At 32.4% G+C, this 11,973-nt stretch overlaps 1 protein-coding gene across 1 annotated transcript; it reads left to right on the top strand.

Moving 5' to 3' along the window:
* The first annotated feature begins 2,318 nt into the window (after positions 1 to 2,318).
* Positions 2,319 to 11,317, top strand: LOC134705514 (organic cation transporter protein-like). Its single transcript, XM_063564235.1, has 9 exons — positions 2,319 to 2,415; positions 3,257 to 3,360; positions 4,558 to 4,712; positions 5,292 to 5,460; positions 6,478 to 6,699; positions 6,862 to 7,085; positions 7,587 to 7,768; positions 9,683 to 9,834; positions 11,166 to 11,317. The coding sequence occupies exons 2-9, from the start codon at positions 3,284 to 3,286 to the stop codon at positions 11,227 to 11,229; spliced, it is 1,245 nt and encodes a 414-aa protein (XP_063420305.1). The 5' UTR covers positions 2,319 to 2,415; positions 3,257 to 3,283; the 3' UTR covers positions 11,230 to 11,317.
* Positions 11,318 to 11,973: the final 656 nt, after the last annotated feature.

Raw genomic sequence — 11,973 nt, 5'->3', positions numbered from 1 at the left:
AGTGTTTTAAAAATTTCTTTGTCTATCTTAATCTATATGTTACATTATTTAACCTAATCATGTTTTAATCAAATAAAGGTAAAGTTGATGAGACATATGGAGATGATAATAATAACACTATTTATTAGCATGTAGTATCATATCACTAATAGTTGCATAACTGCATGTTTATCTAAAGGAATAATATAAACACAGATTAAAAGTTTTAAATGCGTACAAACATTATAAGTTTTAAGTAGCATTCCATTAAGTGACAAAGAAACATGTTTCTGAATCTTTGCTAGCCCCTTGAGGAATTCAAATCATTAAACAAAAATTAGAACATGTGGTATGATTTCCAATGAGACATATCTCCACAAAAGACCAACTAAGATATACACTAGCATTTCTATGTCACCGTACTGCGTTCAACAATTTGCAAAACCCAGACTGCATAATCAGCTGTAAAATAAAAGCACAGAAAGACAAAAGTCAAACAATTCGATTAAGAAATCTAATAGACGGATTTATGTGTACAAAGCTATGAACGAAAAACGAACATGATATACAGCATGAAAGGACAACCACTCAATTGCAGGCTCCTGACATAGGGCAGGCCCATTCAGGATGTGGCGGAGTTTAACGTGCTTGTTGACGCTCAACCGTCCTGTTAACCGTAGACAGTTGTATAACAATGCACCAAGTGAACATGCTTTACAATCAGTTTAAAATATCTCATCTAATAAGATCGATGCAAAGCAGATCTAGAAAAAACAAATAACTATAAACATACACTGGACTTTGCAGGGTATCTGAACAGCGGTATACTACTGTTGGCCAAAACAAAAGAACATGAAGTACAGACCAGAAAGTACTCACCGTTAATAAAATTAAAGCTACTTCAAAGCCAATAAATTCCCCTTATATAAAATGTCATGTCTAGAGGTGAAATGATCGGTTAAAATTTTTAATTGTTTTGTCTTCTTTTATCTCATTCATTTCAAAATGCTAGACAAGCTTTGACAAACACTTTAATCTGTATAGGTATTCTTCGGATTATGCATTTCACTTCCGCAATATCAATTATATTTATCAATATAATAAAACGAATTCCTTATGCATCCGTTTCAGCATCTATCTATGAAATATTTAAAGCAAGTATGGCACTCTTTTCCTATTTTATTATTAGTTATGAGGTAAAATATGACAAAATAATATGTTTCAAAAGAGAGCCGGGATAAAGTATGAACATATAATTACTGATAGTGTTTTCGAGACTTTAAAACAGTGTGTTCATGTTAAAAGTTCAAGTGTATACAAATAGTTATCAAATTTATTTATTAATAGATAACCTTAATGATAAGAGTTTGCAATATTGATCAGCGGAGGCTTAAGGTATAACTATTCAATGGTATTGTTTGAAATATATGGCTTTTCATATTCGTAAATTATTGCAATTAATTCCGTTTCGTGAATGCTCACTCACCAAGTCGGAAATATCAATATCAGTAGTTATAACAATATATTAACTCTAATTGATAATATCACAATCTTACGGGTTTTGGTTTTCCTTATTTTGACAGGTAAGTAGTGTACACATGTTAAGATGTATACACATTTACTTGGATTACATGTATGTCCCTCACTTTAATGTTTTAGATCGGTGTTTCTTACTATGATTTCAATGCAGGAGCAAATGTACTGAAAAATACAAAACAAAAACAGTCTAGTGATACGAAAGTGTATGAACCTACCATTGTATTGTACAGATTTTCGACGGAATGGAATACGACGAGGCTCTACAACGTGCTGGTAGTTATGGGAAATACCAGAAATTCTTACTTTGCCTCCTAGCGATTCCAGCCGTTTTCAATGCGACAACGACGCAAGTGCTGAACTTTATTCTTGGAAATCATTTGCACAGGTATATATATCTAATGTTCTTGTACTAATTTTTAATTCTAAATGTAGTATTTGAAGTTGTTCTATGTTGCTCCATAATATATAAGCTTTTCGTTTATTATTTTGTACATAAACAAGGCCTTTAGTTTTCTCGTTACACTAACATTTGTTATTTCGGTGCCTTTTATAACTGACTATGCGGTTTTGGTTATGCTCATTGTTAGAGGCTGTACGATGACACATCGTTGGTTTAGAGTTGACTGATTGGCAATCATAGCACATTTTCTTATTTAATTTCCATATATTTATTTCGTTTTGAATAAAATCCATCCCAAGTTCCAGATTAATTTTTACAGATGCCAATATCTGACTACTAACAACAGTGCCAACTACGAAATTGTAAATGAAAACAACACTTTTAGTTTGAACATTAACAATACAAGTCAATGTTTTATTACAACTAATGGCACTGAAACACCTTGTAAAGAATGGATTTATGACAAAACGGTTTACCATTCAACACTAATATCAAAGGTTTGTAAGTACTTACTACATATTAAGTTATTACATAATAGATTGCGTCTTAGAGATAAAAAAAAAACTATCCTATGACTTTTATAAAATCTCGTTTTCTATAATTATTTCACGATAAATATTCAGGTCAGGTCATTAAAGATTGCATATTTTTGCGTTGATATTGATTCACTTATAGGGTCGGAACTAAACACTTGTATTCAAAAACCAGTTGTTGGCATGACACGGGTTATGTTCTTCTCATATATGTTATGATAGTATGATACTTAACCCCTAACGGGAAGGATTGTGCCTGATATTCATATGATGAAGACATAATCTTTCAATCAGTTTAATTGAAGTCTGGAGCTGGCATGTCAGTTGAATGCTAATAGTCTGTTGTTATTTATGTATTGTTGTCATTTTGTTAATTATCTTTGGGTACATCTTTTGACATCAGGTTCGGACTTCTCTTGAACTGAATTTTAAATGTGCGTATTGTTATGCGTTTACTTTTCTACATTGGCAAGAGGTATAGGGGAGGGTTGAGATCTCATAAACATGTTCAACCCCGTTGCATTTTTGCGGCTGTCCCAAGTCAGGAGCCTCTGGCCTTTGTAAGTCTTGTATTATTTTAATTTTAGTTTCTTGGGTTCAATTTGGAAATAAGTATGGCGTAGGTGTCCTTCAGCTGGCCTCTTAAAATATGTATACTAGTACAGTGATGATGGACGTCATGCTAGCTTGTATAGCTAATTTGTACTGTTGTTTGTTGTCTGTTTGATTTTATCAATGACGTTGTCAGTTTATTTTCAATCTTTGAGTTTGATTCTCCCTCTGGTCTCTTCCGTCTGTCTTTCAGTTTGACATTGTTTGTGATGACAGATTCATGCGCAGTCATGTATTATTAGCTTACTTCCTGGGACAGATGTTTAGTGCCTTCACCTACGGATTTATCAGCGACATGTGAGTACATAATGAATTTTGTTATTCAAAGCTAATGCATATTACAACCAACTCATTGTACGCTGGTGATGATGATGATAATTGATGGCTGCCTAATGTCCAGCATCAAACGAAATGTATATTCAAGACGAGATCATCTTTATACAATATAGATATAAACCTTGCTTTGTACTAGACCGACACGTTGATTGGGATTCCTAACGTGCTAGTTTACAAGGTTACTTTCCACAGGAAGACCTATAAGTTGAACAAATATACCAGACGAACAGTCAAACTCATAGATCGAAAATAAACTGACAACCCAATGGCAAAAAAACAGATAAGAAAAGACACACGTAGAAAACTAGAGACTAAACAACAAGAACCCTACAAAAAAACTGAGGATGATCCAGATGCTCCGAAAGGGTTAAGCAGGTCCTTCTCCACATGTGACCCCCGTCGTGTTTCCCATGTTATTACAAAACGGGTAAATAGTCTAATTCGGAAGGTCACGTTTGCGAAAACGGTGAGACATGGGACACATTAGTATGCCTCCAAGCTTAGAGATAAGCAGAAAATACCAATTTTAAACTCTTTGGTTTTACCAATACCAGTCCGGGTTTTAACCGATGACCTCCAACACCCGAGCCAACCACGAGACTACTAAGGTGGTTTACACACTGCATGTTCCGCATTTGAATGTAATAAATTATATCAAAACTTTGACTAACACTTAATGTAAAAAAAATCTCACTTTAAAATATAGTAAATGAGAAAATTACAAAAGTATGTCGATGATTAAGCCGACATGAAACAGAAATCAATGCAATGTAATAATTTAGTGAGCGAAGAAGTGGCACTCTTACTTTTTTTTTGTAGTATTTATCTTAATCCTGGGCTAGGGAGATATATAATAGACATATATAGTACTCTTTTGTATATTGCATAAAAGAACAAACCTTGTGAAAAGGAATATGTATTATATTTATCTAGGTCGATAGTTATTGTCACCTTTGCATATTCTGTTTTATTTTGGCTTTTCGATAAAAATATTGAACAAAGTTCTAAAAATCATCAAAATAAAAATACATATATTGTTGAAAGCCGTACCTTTACATTATGGTTTACTTTTATAAGTTATTACTTGGATGGAGAGTTTCCTCATTGGCACTCATACTACATCGTCCTTTATCTATGTATAGTATTGTTTTTTTTCAGATGGGGAAGAAAACCTGTTATAGTTACTGGTGTTATCGTTCTTTTTGTTGCCAATGTTGTTAGTCGATGGATGTCAAATGTATACTTAGTTTGTTTATGTCAATTCTTCAACTCAGTTGGAGGAGTATATCACTATGTCGTCTCTTTTATTCTCGGTAAGTCATCTTTAATACCACCTACAATTAATTATAAAAAAACCAGTTATTGTATTTATTTTAAGGTTATAGTAAATGGATGTAAATTCAAGCTTATATTACATGCGAGGTAAAGTCGTAAAGATATGATGATCAGATATTAGGTAACTGTATATGTTGACTTCTTTTCCTTTTCCTCTTTTCAAATTTTCTGAATCTTGTGTTTGATTTTCATAAGGCAGTTTATTTTGTTATCATATGATAAAGTGGAATTATTTTTCAAGGAGGGGAGAGTATTTCTTGGTGTCAATACCATATAATTAATATCCAGAAAGAGGCGCCGTAATTATGACAAAAGAAAAAAATATAAATAGATAAATTATCAAACAGCGTGATAAAGTTAGTTGCCCCTGCTTTTTATAGACACAGGTCATAGATTGCATCGAACTACCAACACTTCACTACACTAAATTCTTTCTGCTTGCAACTTTACACTTATGTTACACATAAGAAATTATTTAATCAATGAATGGAGTAAAAGGCGCACATGTTTTACTTATATTGTAGGAAAAATGCGTATCTATGTGAATTTCATTTCAGCGGCAGAACTTGTTGGACCAGACAAGAGGATCATGGCATCGTTTATATTATATATTGCTTATTGCATTGGTGAATATATCTTACTAGTGGAAGCCTTTTTTGTGCGTAGATGGGAAAACCTTATGCTGGTAATTTCGGTTCCAATTGCTGTTTGTTTCTTCACATTCCCGTACGTAAGATAGTGATTGATTAAAACAATTGCTTGAAAAACATAGTTACGAGCTCACATATTTATTCATGTCCGATGTTGTGGACGGCAATCATGACATTCATCATAAATCAATAACTTAAAAAAAAAAAAAAAAAAAATACCGAACTAAAAGGAAAATGCAAAAACGGGGACTTCAAACGTCTTTCCCAGTCACATGGAATACAAATGTTATATCTTGTGACTTTGTACACGTATCTATTATAAAGATAGTGTATTTAACCTGGTTTATCAGCTACATAAATAAGTTGTTTTATTCCATTGTTTTAAGAAAGAATACATTTGAGCAATCTACATATATTACAGTTGTTATACATATGTTTGAAAAGTTTACGCTGTTAATCTTGCAAATGATAAAAAAGACACTTTACGTTATGAATTTCCTTGCAGTCCGTTTTTTTCTTCTATTTTCTTTTCCCTTTTTGACACGATTTCAATCAGTTACTTATAAGAAAATGTTAATAATTGTATTGTAGTGATTATGAAATGAAATCAATATCAAATAAATTGCAACAAGTCCTCACTCACTATGTAATACATTTCCCGACCTGCTTAAAAAGGAGTGAAAATTAACTAAAAGCATGTTTTTTTTTATTATTTGGCATCATTCACTGTTTTGAACGAACAAAAAAGTAATACAAAATGAAATGAATACATGAACCATAATCAAATATCAAGTCGTAGAAATTCACCTCCCCCATAAAAAAAAAACCCAGCAACAGTACATAAACCACAATGTAGAAATTTTAAAACAGAGCAACACGAAACGAACCGAAAAAAAAGGGAATCTCTTGATTATTGATGATACGTAGGCAGAATAAATGTTCCCTGCTATTCATACAAACATTGATCAAGAATCCAAAAATATCACAATCTGGAGGGAAATATTCGGTAAAATTGAATAACGACTTCTTTAGTATTTGAAGATTTAAGACAACAAAAAATCGACTACAGGCAATATTTTTGTTTACCTAACAGATATATTGTGGAATCACCCAGATGGTTATTTATCAAAGGCAGGGATAAACAAGCGATAGAAATCCTCCAAAACGCTGCAAAACGCAATCAAGTATCCGTTGACTTTACAGCAGAGACCATCGTCGTGAAGAAAGAAGAAACTATTTCAATTACGACTGGGATAAAAACCATGATGAAGTCAAAGCAAATGTTATTCAGATCACTGATTTTGATACTAAACTGGTATGTATCCTATTTTGTGTCTGGTGTTTGCACTTAGTTTTTTTTTATAAGAAATTGTCTATTCAATTCCATGTAAAACGCGTAGAATCTATCAATCTTTCGGGTTCTCTATGAGATCTGAAACTATACTTTTACAGTAAACATTTGTATGTTTTTTTACAGGATGGCAGTGAATTTGATATACTACGGAATAAGTTTGAATATTGGTGACCTTGCCGGAAACGTCTATATAAACTACGCCATATCTACTACAGCAGAAACAATAGCAGTTATTTTCTGCTTTTTCTCAGACAAGTTTCCGAGGAAAAGACTTTTTTGCTCTTCTATGATTATTGGAGGCTGTTCCTGTTTGTGTACTTTATTTACATCAACATTTGGGGGAAATTGTAAGTTTATGTAAAGACTCATGTCATTAATTTTCATTATAGAGGGTTTCCCTTGTTAAGTGTTTTAAGTATATACCCATTATCTTACAAGTTTTTGATTTATGAGTTTACACACCAAACGAATGAAAACAACCGTCTTTTTCCTAAGTTGATACAGACATTTCTTTATGTAGAAAATCCTGAAAAAAACCTTGTGTGTAGTTAGGCAATCCTCTACTTATATGGCAGTCGCATTAAATACCATTATATTGATAACAATGTTTAAACAAAACAGACATACACTGTCTAAATAAAAAAAACAAAGTTGGGTTATAGTATTGTTTAATATTTATAAGCACTACAAAAACAGACAAAGAACATGAAATAACAACCAAAATGGCTTATAGGCTAAATATAACATGTTTCTTTTTCGCTCTGTGTTGTATATTTTACACAGGGCTTGTTTATTGTTAAACAGTAATACTTTCATTTGATTTAATATACTATTTTTCATTTTTTTAGCGTTGCAGTGGTTGACTATTATGTTAGCAATGGTTGGAAAACTATGCGTTTCTACATCATTTTTTCTAATATATGTAATCACTGCTGAAATTTTTCCCACAATAATAAGGGCAACTGCATTTTCCTTTTGTGACATGGGAGGTAGAATTGGCTCAATATCTTCCTCGTATATTGGTAAACTGGTAGGTATTTGATTTTAAGACAAAGTTAATAATGTAGCTCATTTATATTTTTAAATTTTACAAATTGTGACATTTTGGCGCTCAAAAAATCCTTCTTATATCCATTTAAAAATATTGCAAATGAAGAAATTTTCAGTCTGTAGAAAAATGTTGATTTTTTAATTTGCCTTCGAGTTCTATATTTTGTGTTATACTTTTTTCATAATGGTATTACTTGGTTTATTTCACTTGAATGGCCGGGGTTTAACCGGTTTGCTCATCATAGACCATCCCATCAGTAGACATGTGTTTTGTGATGGATTAGCCAATGAAGTAGCTAGTTATTAGTTCTATATCATCCACTCAGTTCTTTTATATATACGTTTGGTGACACTAAAAGGTGATTGGAAATCACAAATTATTATAACGATATTCATCCTTATCACACACATCTTCAAATAGACTCTATATAGGTAAACACGTAAGCTCCGCCCGATCGGTTGAAATAACATTGGTAATACCTTCAAGCATATCTAGACTCATATGACCGAGCTGTACCACCCGTAATGAAACATTTCTGCAAAATTGTACTGGTAACACCTATAATTATAACTTCCAACGGTTCGATAGTATAGTTGGAAACTATTGTAATAACGGTACTAGTGAATACTATTTATACTGGTACTTTTTATGTTCACATATATACATACATGTATCACGTGATACTGATATTTAGCGGAAATATTTTCCTTTGTTGGTCACTTCTAGCCAATCATCATACTGGACAGTGACATAACTTTCATGTTCAATTGATTTGTTATTTTATTTGTATTTTTATATTTTACTAAAAAGTAACTTGATTTATTACTTATTCCATATAGTTAAATTTATTCTGTTTTATACAGTCCAAGTCTACCTCTCGATGCGGTCTTCCGAGCATTTGGGTTTGGACACAGGTTTCCAAAATTTTCCACTTTATTTAAAATGTAGTTTAAATTGAGTTTGAACCGAGGTAACTCGTTTTTGTTGGTTTTTCCTGGCCGGCGGGATCGTTGATGACAGAGCCCATATTTTTTAACACAGTTTACTAGTTTTCCTAAAGAATTCTTTATAAAAGTTTATTTATAGTGCATTGATACTTATGCTTCATGTATATTGTGTATATCTATTACATTTATATTAATTACATATGGGGTCCACCAGTATGGCTGGGCTATCGGCTATATATAGTATTTTAGTATTTATTTATATGCCTAGAAATAGTATTTTGTAAAGTTGATACCTATACTCATCTTACACTTTCGAATCTGCTTAACTTTCTTGAGCACTTGAGATCGCCGAAAAATTTGGGTAGGGATTGTGTTGTTTAATATTTAGTTTTGTATATGATGTATTGTCTTCTCTTTGTCTTTCGGTTTTTTTTGTCATGGCGTTGTCAAATTATCTCAACAAATGAGTTTTGAATGTCCCTCAGCACTTAAAATATTGAAATTGATTAGTTTAATTAGGTGATTGACTATTAGAATTTAAACCCGGTTGAGTTCTATTTGAACGTTACTTCTTTCGTAATGAAGAATCCCAAATGCCCTTCAACTTCGTTCTTTATTGCAACGAAATCGGTTCAGTGATGGAACGTTATTTAAAGATATATTCTTTTATCTGTTCGTTAAATATATCACATATAGGCCTCAATTGAATGTTTTTTGTTTGTTTGTTTGGAATTATTAAAATATAAGACCAAAAGGTAAAAGAAGATATTTTTAACAAAATCAGACTTGGAATTAGACAACAAGTTATACGCGCGTCAATAATTTGAACAGAATATCATATAAATTCTTCTTCTTTAGGTTTCAGTAGTCCTTCAATGATCTGAAGATTATTTACTGTTTAAATTTTGATCGATTTTTTCAATGGTTTCGAATTATTTATTTCTAGGGTGTATTGGTAGACACAAGGTTTGGCCAAGCGTTACCACTGATAATATTTGGTTCAGTTGGAACTTTAGCCGGCTTACTTGCCATATTTTTGCCGGAAACTGGAAAAACCAAACTACCTGATACAGTACAGGAAGCTATTCACATTGTCAGGTATATATCAATTAACCTTATTCTGAAAATAAAGTAATGACTTCACACAAATTTTTACAACTTTTCGAATAAAATTGAGAAAGGAAATGGTGAATATGTCAAAGCGACAACCACCCGACCATACAGCAAACAACAGCCGAGGGCAACCAATGGGTCCTCAATGTAGCGAGAATTCCCGCACCCGTAGGTGTCCTTCAGCATATTTTACACCTATCTTCATAAATAAACCCTCTCAAATAAAATAGAGAGCATCCGATTTAATCATAAAAATAGAAAAGCAGACACGATAAATTTTAAAAATAATTACATAAAACTGTTAGTAAATATATTTCATATTGATCAGCTCATATGTAGATCACCTGCCAGTGTCAACATCCGTTATACGCTATAATCTATCACCTGCAAGTGTCAACATGCGTTATACACTATAATCGTTAGTAATGAATTCCAGTGTCAACATGCGTTATACGCTATAATCTATCACCTGCCAGTGTCAACATGCGTTATACACTATAATCGTTAGTAATGAATTCCAGTGTCAACATGCGTTATACGCTATAATCTATCACCTGCCAGTGTCAACATGTGTTATACGCTATAATCTTCAGTAATGAATTCCAGTGTCAACATGCGTTATACGCTATAATCTATCACCTGCCAGTGTCAACATGCGTTATACGCTATAATCTATCACCTGCCAGTGTCAACATGCGTTATACGCTATAATCTAAAGTAATGAATTGAATAGCTGCCAGTGTCAACATGCGTTATACGCTATAATCTTTAGTAATGAATTCCAGTGTCAACCTGCGTTATACGCTATAGTCTTCAGTAATGAATTCCAGTGTCAACATGCGTTATACGCTATAATCTTCAGTAATGAATTGAATAGCTGCCAGTGTCAACATGCGTTATACGCTATAATCTTCAGTAATGAATTGAATAGCTGCCAGTGTCAACATGCGTTATGCGCTTTAATCTTAAATAATGAATTCCAGTGTCAACATGCGTTATACGCTATAATCTTTAGTAATGAATTCCAGTGTCAACATGCGTTATACGCTATAATCTTCAGTAATGAATTGAATAGCTGAGATGTTTTAAATCGTTAATATAGTGAATCGCTTAACCAAAACATGAACTGTAATCGAGGCTATCTGAAAATAACAACAATCTCAATATATACCTGTCATTTACGGAAATAATATATTTTTTCGAAAACAAAATCAAAGTAAAAATTGACCACTGACTGTTAAATTCATGACAAGAAACAGATTCTTTATACGATTTAACTTATGTTTACCATAAACTCATTTTTTTCTTAATTATAGTGAATCAAAACATTCACCACCAATCCACAGAACACCTTGTGAAGAAAACGAAACAATGCTATGAAGTGCTTATTGTTGTCTCCTAGATTCTGTCTGAGATATCAATCTGTGTGCCTTAATGCAGTATGAACTTAAGATTATTTTAGAACAAGCTGAGTAAAAGTAATGTTCGTGTTTTATACAGAAAAATTATGATATGAATATCCAATCATAAAAATGAATAAAGAAAAACAATATTAAATAGTGAAGATTTTGTACAACATTTGTTTAATTAACCTTTTTCGGAGCATCCAATGATGCAATAAACGATTCTAAAATAATCAATGTTACGTTTCGATTTATGAGTATGTCTGTCTCTGCGGTGTTTTTCGTCCCTTTTTTGTACACTACACCCTTTTACTTTTTGTTCCGTTTAAAACATATTTATTCTTTATACTAGTAGCCAGAATTCATCATTGGTATACGATTTTACTAGCGTATATTATTAGCATTGTGGGTTCAAATAGAAGCCAGCTATTTTACAAGATTATTCAAGTTTTTCATCAGTAATTCATTGATCTTATGAGATAATGAATTAGGAGAAGTGAGTAAATGTATATAAAACAGCATGTAAACAATACATGATAATAAGACATACCGTTTGTAAAGTTTGTGTAAGAGAAAGGAATGCACTCTTTATTATGTTTAACTCTAAATCGTTCACAGTTTATAAAATCGTAAATGAGTTTGACAAAAGAGATCGGAGACACTAACAGTAAGAACCATGTAACCGAATCATGAAAAAAATGGCATGCATCATCACTGTACA

The sequence above is a fragment of the Mytilus trossulus genome, chromosome 2 (genome assembly GCF_036588685.1).
Source record: "Mytilus trossulus isolate FHL-02 chromosome 2, PNRI_Mtr1.1.1.hap1, whole genome shotgun sequence".
In the NCBI taxonomy this organism is placed as follows: Eukaryota; Metazoa; Mollusca; class Bivalvia; order Mytilida; family Mytilidae; genus Mytilus; species Mytilus trossulus.
Note: the sequence above shows the minus strand (reverse complement) of the source record. Positions and strands in the feature narration are given on the sequence as shown.